We start from the raw sequence: 14,688 nt of genomic DNA on the forward strand, positions 1-14,688 counted from the left end.
ATGTATGGTTGTGTCCATGACTTGTTGATACATTTATACCTAGGTATGACTATGAAATGATTCTAGATTCTAGGTGAACCCCTCCAGGATATCAAATGTTTTTAGATCCTATAAATGGCGGCTCGGGACCTCGATAAAGAAGTATGCGCATTCAGATCGAGAAGACACTCTTAGATAGCAACATTTGAACTAATGATCATTCTCTATTTATTCCAATTATATCACCTTATACATGCGCAGAATCTCTAATCCGTCTCAACACCTTAAGTCTAGGCTTCATCTTCAACTCAACCCACCAGCCCTTCAATACAACCTTCCTAGCCACCTCTCGCAAATTCTCAAAGATGTCAACAGCTTGTTCCCCATCAATGAAAGATAAAAGCCGCCTTTCAGCAGCCCCTTCCGCTACAGCCCCGGGTCTGATGATTGAGACACCAGCAAATCCTTCAATAACCTCAACAGTTTCCCACTGCGAAGAAGGAAGTGCAATACGCATGCGCGTCTCATCCGCATCATAAGACTCTGCATCGATCGATGCCTCAACAGTAATATAATCAAATTGGTCCCAAAACGTAGACGTGGACTTCGTAGTCTCGTCTTCTGTTTTATCGTAGGTCCACTTCATGTTTTCATCACTAGGAAGCTGTAGGAAGCGGGTGACACCTGTTTGACACGCAAGGTTACCAAGGTAGACTGATACTGATGTATCGTCAGAGGCAGACTTGTGCGAGGATGAAGTCTTAGAATGGTACTGATGCAGAGCATTCAGAGCTTGGGCACCGGGGTAATTTGCCGCAGAGGCAGGGAGTAGGACAAAATTGGAAAGTGAGAATGCAGCAAAAGTGGAAAGTATCAACAGGCGAGAGGCGTTTCGGGAGAACCAGGAGCGGGAACGGTGTGTCCAGAGGTATGCGGCGCCCAGAGCAGCAGAAGCTGTCAGAGATGGAATGATGTAAACGATGAAGCGCCATTCCTTGTGCGGTTGAATACTGTAAAGTGCAACAAAGGATAGTGAAGGAATAAGGAAAGAAAGTGTTGGGCTGCGTGTTGCTGGTTGGCGGAGAGCAACAGGAATAGCAAGCAGGTAAAGCAGAGGGTTGAGAAGGAGACGAGGAAGAGCATTGAAAAAGTAAAAGTACCATGGATCTGTGCCCCATTCAGAAGACTGTCCATGGATAACATTGAAGATAAAAGCTTCAAGCTCGGGCCAGAGCGGGATGCGTTGCCAGAAGAGCGAGTCAACGGAGACTGTGATGGCAAGGCCGAGGATCAAGCCGATCAAACCGGCTGGAACAGCAGTTTTGAACAGGTCAATCCGGCGCGATACTAGCAGAAAGAGCGTTTGAGTCGCAACCAGAACTGCTAGCTCGGATCGGAAGATAACTCCTGCAATGGTAAAAAGACACAATGATAGACGGTACATGCCCTGCGTTTGGTCATGGGGTCTATCGACTTTATCCGGTAGGAGAAATCGCATTCCCAGGGTAGTCAGCCCGAAGGCAAACATATTTGAAAGCGGCCGTGAAGCATAGTAGATTAAATGGAACTGGCTGCTTTGGAAGAGAAGGTACCATGTTGCCACTGTTTGGCCAAAGCTACGACGAAGACCGTATGCAAATACACCCAGGGCAAATGCATTATAGAGACCCAGTATACCTCGAGCTAGCAGCGTATCAGTATTTTTCTATCGCAATCCAGATGTCTTATCATTTCTCGTATCAACGACACTTACCTAGGATCTGGGGATCAATCCGTCCATCCAGTGTAAGTACCAACTGCAACAGCTTCGCTAACACGACATCACCAACCGCTGTCCGAGGTACAGCACCCGGGAATTCAAAATGATCATAATTAATGCGCTCTTCCGGGGTCAGCAGCGTCTTAACCGGAAACCCATGTACCAAGATGTCATGCACAGCTTGAACATGGAAGGATTCCTCGACCTTAGTATAAGGCGCAACGAGGAGGTGAAGTGTGATCAAAACTGGGAGCAGAAGCACAAGCCCAAAAAATGCAGCCCCTAAATAGAATTATCAGTCACTAGAAATCTATAGCTTGTGTATAGCGAACTGACCATATCTCATGGTTGCGGCGACCAACAGAGTTGATTGATAGTTGATCCGGAGATCTGGCGCTTCCCGCACCTCACCTTGATCACTTCCAACTCCCACTCCGCACCGCACCACATCATCTTCAGACCTGACTCGCCACAATGCTACTCTTCGGTCTTGGGAAGCTTGTCTATGGTATGACAGACATCATACCCATACCAGCTTGAATGAAATCTAATATTCTATCTAGTGATCATCCTCTTCATCAACGCCATCGCTGTCTTATCCGAAGATCGCTTCCTTGCCCGCAGTACGTCCTCCCCCTTTCCACCAAATACAAATACACATCTTTTCCAAGGCCCTCAAAACTGCAGAATACTAGCTAATAATCAATTTTGTAAAGTTGGATGGGGCCGAACACAAGCTGAGCCAGGTTTCGGCTCAAGCTACGACAGTACCAGCGTGAAAGCCAAATCAATCAACCTGATTGCCAGTGTGCGAACAGTAATGCGGAGTACGTTCCTCTCTCCTATTCTCTATCAGCGATGCAAGGCAGTCTCGAGTGCTTGATCTCGAAGCATACTTGAACTTCGGTCCTCCTGGCTCGAGTCAAGTACAGGCGCAGGCCACAACAAGATACAAAACAAGCAGGCAAAGCTAACCAACAACCCAAAATTCCAGTACCGCTCATTGTCATTAATACCGTTATCATCGTCTACGAGCTTATTCTCGGCTGATCGTCCCGACTCCATTACGTACGAAAACTAAATCGCGTCGCGAATGAGCGCTCGCTTGCGCTTCAGCGCCTCGTCGCATGCAACCGATCCTATTCCTTCCGGCGTATTTGAGCCAATGCGGGCTCGTATCCTGCTTACCTATTAAAATTACTATAAGACACGCGGCATGATGTACACGAGCTACTAGCGCACTAGATGGATGCATGGTGAATTCAATTGGGTGTTGATCTGGATTGGCTTGCTGGACCTCGGGAGTCTTAATCCGCATTTGAAGTCAAAGGAGCGCGCTGTATTGTACCAGAGTATGAAGATTGATTTTTCGAGTCCTTGGTCGCTTCTCTTCGTTCTATGTATATACCCAGCCTTCACCAATTCAAAAAGCCAAGTCATCTCAAGGACTTGCTTTCACTGCCATATAGAAGTCTAGCTAAGCTTAGTGGTGGTAATATTGAAGATCAAGTGCATAGATTGGTATTGTGGAGAAAGCTATACAGTGGATAGAAGAGCCAGAAATCATGGATATCACAGCAAGTTAACCACCCTTCAGTGGTCGCTAACGCACGCGCAGAAGATTGAGAAGCAAGATATGCATAGAAATGGTAGGTTTCCAAGTTCGAACCCGTAGCAAGAAAAAAAGTGAACGGAAAAGCGAAAACGCCAGATAGATTTAAAAATCCATGCTTGCCAGCACTGCAAAACCAAACGCCTGTTTTTGCGCCAGACGGGAAATCCCCGAGTCGGCGTGAGCGTCAAGTGCCATGCCGCCGTAGATATTACATAGATGAGCAGCTGCAGTGAGAAAAGAGGAAAGAAAAAGTCCTGATAAAGAGCCAAGGGATCTAAAAAGACATTGTGGTGAGTTTGTGGAAATCAGCCTGAGAAATTTGATGAGAAGCAATAATGCATATCGTGTCGTAAAAAATCAAAAATGATGATACATCCACAGAAGATATGTGCAAAAAGCGAAGGTAGCTTCTATGTGCATAACGATTGGGGGTGAGGGTATCTCCGTATAAAATCAGAAGTAGGCAGATGCAAGAAAAAGAACACGCTCGCTGGAATAAACGGGTCATGGATCATGACGCGGCTGATTTTTTGAAGCTGAACGATCTCCATCGAGTTGTATGCCCATTGCTATTGCCAGTGCCATTGCCGGATTTCTCGCTGCTGCCGTTACCATTGGGGCTGTAGACGGGGCTATGGAAGTTGATGTTGTTGGAATTGTTGAGGGTGGTAGGAGAGGTAGAAATAAATGGGAGATTGGTATGGCTGGGGCTTCCGTTGGCCTTGGAGTTGGCATTGTAAACGTGGTTATCGTTGGAGGGATTTTCCTGGATCGGTGGGAATGTCTGCACCGACGTGTATGAACTAGAGAGCTCCGAGGGGTCCTTCGTAACGACAGGTAGGGACACTGGCTCGCTTTGTTGAGCCGGCACTTCAGGGACTGGGGTTGGTGCAACGTCCGATGCCGAGGTCGAGACTCGTGGTTCTTTCTCTTTGTCCTTGCTAAGACGGTGGCTTATGCTGCGACTTCCACGTCTGAATATGTTGAATTTGGACGAGTCTCGAGGAGATCCATTCTCCGGTCCGATGTCGACAGCGGCAGCTTTACTCGCTTGTTTGCTGTCCTTGAGAGCCTTTTCAAGATCGGCGGCCTCTTGTTTGATCTGAGCTTGCCTCAGGTGGTCTGCCTCCTTGCGACGAATCCTTTCCATCTTTTCATATTGTTCGCGCTCCTCTTTGGCCGCTTTGTCTGCGGCCTTTTGCGCTGCGCGCAGCTCCTTTTCCTCTCGAGCCTTCTCCTTTCGAGACTGAACGTCACTTTTCTTGGGGCTCAGTGCGCGAGGGGGGCTCACTAGGAATCGGGGGTGCTTGCGGAGCCTCGGGAGGTTGAACAGGCTGTGGTGCGAGTGGTGCATGTGGTGTCGTTGACTCGTTTTCAGGGACTTCGGGATGCACAGGCATCTGACCAGGTGCCGTGGTGATTTTATGGATTGGGGTCAATCGATTCGCATCGTCCGTGGGTACACTATGCACATGGAACAGGTTTCCATTGGGCTGCTGGGCGCCAGATTCTGCGGCAGCCGCAGAAGATGCCTGATCTTCTGCCGCCTGTTCTCGGAGGACAGCCTCTAAGGTTGTCTCCTGGTAGAAGAGCACGTATGCACAGGCCAGTCCTGGCCGGTCGCCGAAGAAGTTGCGAACATAACTTTTGTCTACAGGCTCCACCAGTTCATCGTCAAACAGCAACCAGCCGCGATCTTCTGTTTTGATGATCGCAACATAGTGGCCATGATAAGGACCTCCTCCAATGTGAACGACAACGGCATAGAGTTCGTAAAGTCGATCCGGATCCTCGGCATCATCGGTGGTATTGAACAGGCGGAGATGATAAGGGTAGACCACACGATGAAACAACTTCTGCAACCGTTGCAAATCCTCGGTATATTTAAAGCGTTTCAGATGCAAAGCCAATACACGAGGAAGACGCTTGATCTTCATGCGCTTTTCGGCCTCCTGAAGACCGCCGCAATTGTCGCAGTGGAACTTGTTCCTCTCGCATAGCATTTCCTCCGCGGAGAATTTGCGCAGGCAAGATGTGACCGACGAGTGCTGTTCGAGATCCACGGAAAGGTCAAGGAAGACCTCATCTCGCTGGGAGACTTTCTCGCATGTCAAACATTTGGTTTCCGACGTCAAAATCCCCTCAAATAATTCATGAACCCATCTCGTTGTATTCGGGGATTTTGACCCAGAGCTACTAGTCAGGCCCAAAGAGTCTGCGCTCTCACTCGGTGGCAGTGCCTTTTCTGTGAAACTCTGTTTTGTGGCCTCGGCTTCAACATTCGACACGACCTCGTTCAGTAAAAGATTCAAAAACTCATGTGCATCTTGATGCATGGCCGTCCGGAACATTTCGTGCTCGCGGCGCAGCACATCCAGGAACTGCTGCGGGCGGATAATTCCAATTCGAGACTGACTGCCTACCAAGGACTCGAAGATGTCTTTCAACGATGTGAAGAGTGATTCCGACATGCCATAGCTGGTGGCGTTATTCTTTGCCTCGAGGATCGGCAAGGTCTGTAAGGCGATTTTCTTCTTATATTCCGGGGATTCCTTGTCTTCTGGTTTCTGTGGTTGATTGGGGGTCACACCAGCTTGGCGCGCCGAGGGTGCGGTGGCCTTCTGTTTCGCTGCTTGCGCCTCGGCTTCCAGGTGCGCATTCGGGTTCGGGAATCGCAAGTTCTGAGCGAGCGCAGCCTCGAGGCTTTCGAGAGGAGTGCGCTGTGGGTAGTTGATAACCGCCTCGCGGAACGGAACCGAGTAGTAGAGGCATTGGAGAATGGAATTGCAGTAGCAAGTGTTTCCATACTGAGCCTCGGGTTATCAGTATATAAGAACAAAGACCCGCGGGTTGAGGATGCGGGGCACCAAAGAGGTTGAAACTTACATTTTCCATGCCAAAGAACTTGTCGCTTCCATCTACACGGATTGGTCCCATATCCTGTAATCTCTTCTCCAGCGGACTTATCTGGGGAGGTTGAAGGTCCTTTTTGGGGTTCGGAGGAGCGGGCGAAGGGGTGTTCGTAGCCTATGCGGGAATCCAACGTCAGTATACCGTTCAAATCAGAATCGTCTCACGAGCACACGGGCGGATGCTGTGACACCCTTCAGAAAGGATGATGCTCGTTCGAGGGAGTTTCAAGCCTCACCCCATTGCGGGGGCCTCTGTGAAAGATGCCCTTCTTCATGACTGAATAGTAGAACCGATCGCACTCGGCGGCATGGAGTCACGAAAGGTGAAAGTTGATTGATGATCGCTGGTCTGATTATGACATATGTAGATGTGAATTGTGTTGGAAATCGCTCCAGTCCGAGAGGGCGGAAGTGGGTTGGGGTAAGATCGGGGAAAGAGTTTAGGCCGAGCACGTTCAGTCGCGGAGAGTGTCCGGGGAAGCCACCAAAGTAGGCTTGAAACGCAGGAACGGCATACGGGGCCTCGGTGAGCGACCAGATAAGGGAAGTTTAGATAATGGGGGAAAGATTGTAAAGAGAAAGTGAAAAGGGAGAAGGAGTAAAGAAGGAGAGGGAATCTAAGTGGCGTTTGAGCGCCTTTCGCTTTATCTGACTGTACAGTAATCATCCACTTTGATGACTGATTCCCCATATTATTACTATTGCGTGGATATTTCTAAGCCTATATAGGATATATACTATTCAATATTCAATAACTCTCTCTATTTTAATGTAATATACATTATGAAAAGTACGGAGTAAATGACCCGGGGAATATGTATAGAATGATCCAGAAAGCAGTCTCTACTTAGGTACCTAGTAATAACGAGCATAAGTCCATATAGTTAACCCCGTTAACACTAATACACTAAATAGTACAATTGCCGCTCAAGCCACGTGGGGTCCTTAGGCAGGTACTGATCCAATCGCCGATTTTCTTTTCTTTTTTTTTCGTTTATTAGTACCAACCTTGACCATATACATCAACTAGGAAGTCAAAACAAGAGTCCAAACCAAATGATCAATTTTGAACCAAAAATACCAGAACTAATATCTGGATGAAAAAAAAAAATTCCTAGTCATGTCATGATTGGTTCTAACCTCTTCTCCCCTCCCCAGAAGCCCCCACGGTATCCCATGGAACCCTCGTAATGGAGGTTCATCTGTCTCCATTAACCGTGATACACCTATTGGTCAACCTCTTAGACCATGTGTCCGCCCCTCGCATGGCGTGGTTCATTAACCAATTATCTCCTTTGCTGTGGAGGTCCTTGCCGGAACAGACATTGGTGGCGGTGGAGTCTATCCTCTTTTCGTTGGATGTTGCCTTGACCATCATGCGGGGGATGGAAGTCGAATTAAAAAAGGAAGGGAAAAATAGCCCAGAGTGGAAGAATTAAAGAAAAAAAAAACCAAAAAAACGAGAATATCCACTTCCAACGTTGGGTATACCAAGGATATACAGAGAAATTATACGGTGTACGGGAGTACAAATAGACCATCCAGAATTCCAATCCCTCCCTACAAAGGGGGCCTTGCATCCTAATTTCCAATGGATTTCTTGGCCGCGCGGCCCTCTCATCGCCCAGAGCAGCAACAGTTTGCGGCAACTTTCCGATTGTGCAATTGTATTCCTCCACACAACCCCCCCTCCCCCCAGGTGTCCTTTGTCTCGGGTCGTTACATTATGCAGCGCATGCAGTAGCGCACCCACCGCCCGCTGGATGTCAGTATAACATAGGCTCCCGAAGGTCTTTGCGGGGCCTTGCGCGCTAAGCAAACCCGGAGGCTGGACTCCGTACGGACATACCGTCACCCCCCCTACCCCTCCCCCCCTTCACTCCCCCAGCGTCAAGGGGTCTGAACCCCCCCAAGGCGCCGAGACAACTTATGCCGCGCTCATTGGACATATGGCAAAAGAAAATAAAGGTTAAGACTACGCCCAGGCGGGCGCATTGCAGGTTGCGATTCAAATCCATCGACCCGTGCCATGTATTGTACATCACGGTGGGGGTGGCGGTTTGGATCCTACAGGTTGATTCGACGCCCATTCGAGGTCCCGAGAGCTCGTCTGTATGTAGCCGAAGCTCAAATGCGAATGCCGACTGGGATGGGTTAATTTATACAAAGTTTATTCCGGGTCTAGTCGTTACGCAAAGATCCAGTGAGAAGATCCCTGGTGACTGGAGACTGGAGACGAGGCAAATAATAACAGCCAATATATCATATTCCACCTCACTTGTGGGATTCTAACAGAGTCTGTTCAAGCACTGAGCTTGGCCTCCTTCGTTGAAGAAATCCTGAGGGGCTAACAACTTATACCCTAACCTTATCCAGGTATGACTCGTATGAGGAATAGAAAATCAAATCCAGGCTCCATGGATCAGATGTGGTTCTCTCCTTACGTCGGTTAGATATGCTGTGTATTGGAGTTTCCACAGCGACATCTTCTGTGGGTCTCGGACCTCGAGGCTCCGTAGATATGATGACGTTCTACCCCAATAACCCAAACAGGAAAAGTGAAGGTATCTCATTTGGAGCTCAGATCGGCAGGGTCAGTTAGGAGAAACCGCACGATGAAACAAGAAGTACGGGGTAAACTGAGTTTCAAGGTTCTATATATCAGACCATTGTGTTTCTACTATTTCTACCCGGGGATACATAGGTGGTTCAAATGTTTAGTCGCCTGGATCGGAGCGCCCATAGCTCCATACTAAGCTATGGGCTAAACACATGATCTGGATCTTCTGACATTTATCCCAGATGTTATAACTGGCGCATACATAGTGGTGTGATATCCAATGTAACCTGGACTTCTAACTCGGACTACCTATCTGAGTGGCTAGCGGTACTAGTAGTGACAGGTCCGAGTCATGACATGGGCCCTGGCGTTCTATAATCTAAGTGGCAATCTCTACATTCAAGTTTTCAGCCTTGTATTACTAGTAGATGACTCTGCGCCTTTCTCTCGTGACCACCTTCCACATGATACTCGGTGCCTATGATTATCTCCGAGACGATGTCAGATTCCGGATAACATAATTTGCAGATATATGACTTTGACTTCCAATATTTAGGCTGGGATTAATTCTAGGCAGCTCAAAATGCTCAAGTGAATTTTGGATAAACAAGAACAATTTGCACTACTGGCCCCTGCTCACCAGGTACCAGGATTAAATCCCTCGAGGCTTTGATCCTAATTAGTTCCAACCCCGAATACTCATGTGCTAAGCGTGCACCCGAGAGACTGACAATCTAGCCCTGGAGATCTATCTTCCTATCTTCTAAACTTGAGATCATTGTAAATCATCAAAAACATACGGTTGTGTCACATAATGTCAAGCGACGGGAATAAGATAAGCCCACTGCAGACCAGCATGGGGCCAAAATACGGAAGCGGCAAACGGCCCCGAGTCAAGGCTACTCACATCAAATGTTTACCCCATCAATTGGCCTTCCTAGCATTTATGCTCTCGTTGGTTTTATCACTGCCAACCCTCACGGTGCAATTGATTAGAGTTGTATGTCGTCGGGTTCGTCCATGACACATGAGATCCTCAGTCCGTACTACAAGATATTATCCAGGATTTCAAGTTGCTGAACGGGGCACCGGGCGTGCACTAACATGGACAAGGATCCACAAAGTGATCGACAGAGCCCTGAAAATAAGCATCCATGGTGAGGCTGAGCTACTACCTCGTATATTAGCCTACTCTCGAGGTCTCTACGTATTACAGTGATTACAGTGCTATTCAAATGTTAGTATAGATGCCCAGGTGCCGCAACTGTGTCCCAGGCCAGACCGAATACCGTTGCAAACAACAACAAAGTTTTGCTCGAGGCTGTTGCTCATTAGTCTGAGGCTGTAAAATTCAACTTATACTATTCAATATCATCCAGTCTGATTTCAAGCTGACCTTGCCTGTTTTAGAGGCGCTGCATATTATCTAGCGTTCGAGACTTTCTATTTTCTATGGATGTCTGCCTTGGCAAAGATGCACCGGACTTTGAAGAGAATATCTTTGAAGTGCTGATTTGTGGATTAAGGAGGTATGGAAATTAAAAATCTACACTGTGGACCTCTTCTCTGAAGCATATTCACATCAATATTCCATCTCCAGTCAAGTCCCATTGGGATTGTGCAACTCTACCAGAATCAATGACTCATATGACTCATAACATAGCTCCAAGATTAAGAAATACAGCAGATCTTCCTACTAGGTTAATCATTTTTCTATTCATACTTGCAACTACGCATGCAAGCTTCATCAAATGTCTCCATCTCAATCCACTGACACATTGGTATACTTCGGATTAATATCCGGAAAAACTCGCCCGAAGAAGCAAGATGGCCCGGTTGAACCAATTTGAGTGACGGGCATATTTCGCCAAATTGTGCGCGTCGCTTTTATGACGTCCCTCTCTGGTCCTTTGCGTCTGCATTCTGCACGGCGAACATTTCCAAATTCCATTAGCGCAGGCTCACTTTATTGTCTGACTCATTTGCCAGCCCAAAGCCAGCATACAGTCTCGAATCAAATTTGTCTCCGTGCCCCCACCACCCCCCACCATCAAAACCATCCCCGCCGCTCTCGTTTCCCTTTCTCAACCCCTCGATCCTACTCAACCGAAACAATGCCTAAGGAAAAGGTATCCTTCAACCTCAAAACCCCCAAGGGTACCAAGGACTGGGCCGGCTCCGACGCCCTCCTCCGTGACCGTATCTTCACCACCATCGCCGATGTCTTCAAGCGCCATGGCGGTACTGCCCTCGATACCCCCGTTTTTGAGCTGCGCGAGATCCTGGCCGGAAAGTATGGTGAGGACTCCAAGCTCATCTACGACCTGAAGGACCAGGGTGGTGAAATTTGCTCCCTGCGTTACGACCTGACCGTGCCCTTTGCGCGCTGGCTCGCCATGAACACCGATGTGCGCAGCATCAAGCGTTACCACATTGCTAAGGTCTACCGTCGTGACCAGCCTGCTGTCAGCAAGGGCCGTATGCGCGAGTTCTACCAGTGCGATTTCGATATCGCTGGTGCGTTTGACCCTATGGTGCCCGATGCCGAGGTTCTGCGCATTGTGAGCGAAGTTTTCGAGGAACTGGGCTGGAACGGCCGTTACACTATCAAGATCAACCACCGTAAGATTCTGGATGGTGTCTTTGCTGTTTGTGGTGTGCCCGAGGACAAGATTCGTCCCATCTCGAGTGCCGTTGATAAGCTGGATAAGATGCCATGGGCCGATGTGCGGAAGGAGATGGTCGATGAGAAAGGTCTGGATGGTGCCGTTGCAGACCGCATCGAACAATATGTGATGCACAAGGGAGGACGTGAGCTGCTGAACAAGCTGCTGGCGGATGAGACTCTCACTGCCAACGCCTCTGCCAAGGCTGGTCTTGATGATATGGCTCTGATGATGGACTACCTTGAGGCTTTCAATGCTCTGGACAAGATCTCATTCGATATGTCCTTGGCTCGTGGCCTGGACTACTACACCGGTGTCATCTACGAGGTTGTCACTGAAGGCTCTGCCCCTGCTATTCAGTCTGACGCCCCCGAGGCGAAGAAGCTCCAGAAGAAGGACAAGTCCAAGACCTCCGAAGATGACGACCGATCCAACGACCCTACTCTTGGTGTTGGTAGTGTTGCTGCTGGAGGTCGTTACGACAATCTGGTCGGCATGTTCCTGCCCAAGGCCCAGATTCCCTGTGTTGGTGTCTCCTTCGGTGTGGACCGTATCTTCTCTATTACCAAGGCTCGTCTCGAGCGTGAGCAGAACACCCAGAGTCTCCGCCGCAGTGAGGTTGATGCCTACGTTATGGCTTTCGGTGGCAAGGGTTTCACTGGCATGCTGAAGGAGCGTATGGAGATCTGCCAAAAGCTGTGGAGTGCCAACATCAAGGTATGCCTTTCAATTCAATTCCTTACACATATCTCTTGTCTTACAAGACTTACTAACACTTCTTCTTAGGCTGAGTTCTCCTACAAGCTGAAGCCTAAGCTTCCACAACAATTCAAGGCTGCTGAGCAGGGTGCCATTCCCTTCGCCGTTATTCTCGGTGAAGAGGAGCTGGCCAATGGCAAGGTCCGCATTAAGGAGATGGGTCTTCCCGCTGATCACCCCGAGAAGGAGGGTGTCGAAGTTGAGGTTGCTTCCTTGGTGGCTGAGCTTCGATCCCGCCTCGCTCAGAAGCAGACTGGTACTGTCAGCAGCTTGGCTGAACAGCTCCAGACTACTCAGATCTGAACGGAGCAAAACCTCAAAACTGGCGTTTAAATTTCCTTTCCCTTTCGTTCCTGGTCATGGTTAGCACTGTTTCTTCTTCATCCCAAAATACATAGATTATATATGCTTTTTTCTCTCCCGTTGCATGTCTGGATTATCATTCAGACCATCATACAAAAGCAGGATGTTGCAATATATGAAAGAAAAAAAGCTGAACTATCAATACCCAATTCATTGCATTATCACCAGAAATTTTTTTCCTTATCACCTAGGCAGTAAATGGTATGTAGTTGTCACTAGGGTGCTTCAAATGTTTGTGCAGTGATGGTTTCCTAATTAGGCAATGACACGAAGTGAGCGAAGTGAATGATTGTTTGTCCCCCAGACGCGTTCCCACCTCCCAGACTATTTAATCCTCTTCTCTATATCTTTCCCTCCCTCTCTTCTTCTTTCTCCCCCACCTCCCAGACTATTCAAACCTCTTCTCTCTCTATTTCCTTCCTTTTCTTCTTCTTCTTTCTCCCCCACCTCCCAGACTATTCAAACCTCTTCTCTCTCTATTTCCTTCCTTTTCTTCTTCTTTCTCCCCCACCTGTGATTTTGCGGATGTTTTCGACCCTTACGACCTCCATTCAGCTACACCGTATCAAGTCCCTCTTACGCATGCCTTCAACAGGCACTATGATACTTATAGGGTGTTCTCTCCGGAGACTGGATTCAGCTAGGGAGAGTTTACTGAACCATTTTTGCTTGGCAGATGGAGCAATCCTGATGCACTGTCTCTTAGTAGTTTCGCTCATGGAGTGGAACCAACTGAGACGTTAAGCCCTACCCCATGAAGGTCAACCGAGTCTCTGGGAACGTGATAAGCTCAGACAGCTCTTGACTAGGAGAGGCCCCCCTATCTACTCATGCTGGAAGCACATGATGAGATGCAGTGTTATAAACACTATTATGCAACCTCTGAGCTTTCTTTTCCCCCTGCACAAGCATCCCCATCCCCATTCTTTTTCTATCTCTCACTCTACCCCTGGTTTTTACCTCCACATCGTGGACATATGTATATCTTCCGAGTCAAGAATTTTGAGCACAATCTACTACTGAACACACAGATCATCACGCGCCTGTACCTCTTCCAGCAATTCCTTGAACTCATCATCATCATACATCTTCACCTGTTCGCGAAAAAAATCCATGTTATCTTTTAACCAAGTGCCCTCTTCACCAGCCTATCATGTAAACAAAAAATATATCAGCATCAGGACAACTGAAAGACCGGACGGTACTTACACCAGGAACAACAACCCCGTTTTCAATCGCAGCCGTCATGGGCTTGAAGACAATAAAACGCAAATTTTTCCTCTCCCGCTCCTCCACAGCTGGATTCTTCATATCCAGCTCCCCATATGGCCGTTCAACAACTTCATCCCACTTTTGTCGAATCTTGATGCCAACATCATCGAACATGGACTTCGTTCTACTTGGACCAACACGCACGGTGGCAATGAGACGATTTGGTGAGACTAGTTGCTGAGATTTCCCGCCAACATAGTAATCTCCTACTGGCTCTGGAGTGGTGAATTGAATATTGACGAATTGCGTTGGTGTTGTGAAGGTCTGGGAATGGAGGATGGTGATGAAGGAAGCTAGTGTATCTTTTTGGGAACGAGTCAGAGGATAAGAGTGACAGATCTGTGGAATATTATATCGATCAGCATTTGAATACATACAAATTCTTGATATACTTGACTCTGATCTGTATAGATACTAGCTCTATAAGATCAGATCTGCATGCGTACCTCGTAGAGCGGCATGATGGACAGTTCAAATGTTCTGATAAAGCAGAGAAGCAAATCCTCAAGTGCTTGACCTTGAATAAGATGTAAACTACAACTTAAGTGAGCCCTGCTATTTTTGTTGACTTTTATAGTCCCAGGTGTATGCATGTGTGGGGTTCAGTGCGGAGAACATAGCTAACCCTCGGGTACAACACACACTTCTCGGCCGGAAACATTTGAACCCATCCTGTCAAGCGTTATGACAGGATGTTATAATCTCATCACCTTAATTACAGCCATGATTTCAGGTCTACACTGACATATATCGAATCAGAGAAATACTTGAGACCACTTTTGTGGTATACATGTTGATACAAC

The 14,688-nt window shown here is 47.8% G+C and overlaps 5 protein-coding genes across 5 annotated transcripts; 2 read left to right on the forward strand and 3 right to left on the reverse strand.

The window, feature by feature from the left end:
• Positions 1-226: 226 nt before the first annotated feature.
• On the reverse strand, positions 227-2,084 carry N7483_004342 (dolichyl-P-Man:Man(7)GlcNAc(2)-PP-dolichol alpha-1,6-mannosyltransferase; the record flags this gene model as incomplete). Its single annotated transcript, XM_057087779.1, has 3 exons — positions 227-1,662; positions 1,733-2,020; positions 2,075-2,084. 3 exons carry the CDS (start codon positions 2,082-2,084, stop codon positions 227-229), a joined length of 1,734 nt encoding a protein of 577 aa, XP_056947608.1.
• Positions 2,085-2,212: 128 nt separating this feature from the next.
• Positions 2,213-2,788, forward strand: N7483_004343 (YOS1 family protein; the record flags this gene model as incomplete). The annotated part of the gene is made up of 4 exons (XM_057087780.1): positions 2,213-2,246; positions 2,302-2,361; positions 2,455-2,565; positions 2,733-2,788. The coding sequence occupies 4 exons, from the start codon at positions 2,213-2,215 to the stop codon at positions 2,786-2,788; spliced, it is 261 nt and encodes an 86-aa protein (XP_056947609.1).
• Positions 2,789-3,864: 1,076 nt separating this feature from the next.
• creB (uncharacterized protein) lies at positions 3,865-6,540 on the reverse strand (the record flags this gene model as incomplete). The annotated part of the gene is made up of 4 exons (XM_057087781.1): positions 3,865-4,643; positions 4,759-6,160; positions 6,240-6,380; positions 6,502-6,540. The coding sequence occupies 4 exons, from the start codon at positions 6,538-6,540 to the stop codon at positions 3,865-3,867; spliced, it is 2,361 nt and encodes a 786-aa protein (XP_056947610.1).
• A 4,399-nt stretch (positions 6,541-10,939) lies between these two features.
• N7483_004345 (histidine--tRNA ligase) lies at positions 10,940-12,553 on the forward strand (the record flags this gene model as incomplete). The annotated part of the gene is made up of 2 exons (XM_057087782.1): positions 10,940-12,208; positions 12,278-12,553. The coding sequence occupies 2 exons, from the start codon at positions 10,940-10,942 to the stop codon at positions 12,551-12,553; spliced, it is 1,545 nt and encodes a 514-aa protein (XP_056947611.1).
• A 1,076-nt stretch (positions 12,554-13,629) lies between these two features.
• Positions 13,630-14,346, reverse strand: N7483_004346 (uncharacterized protein; the record flags this gene model as incomplete). The annotated part of the gene is made up of 3 exons (XM_057087783.1): positions 13,630-13,761; positions 13,823-14,224; positions 14,332-14,346. The coding sequence occupies 3 exons, from the start codon at positions 14,344-14,346 to the stop codon at positions 13,630-13,632; spliced, it is 549 nt and encodes a 182-aa protein (XP_056947612.1).
• Positions 14,347-14,688: the final 342 nt, after the last annotated feature.

The sequence above is a fragment of the Penicillium malachiteum genome (genome assembly GCF_028827825.1).
Source record: "Penicillium malachiteum strain IBT 17515 chromosome Unknown utg000002l:1.0-8849297.0:1.0-8852440.0, whole genome shotgun sequence".
Lineage (NCBI taxonomy): Eukaryota > Fungi > Ascomycota > Eurotiomycetes > Eurotiales > Aspergillaceae > Penicillium > Penicillium malachiteum.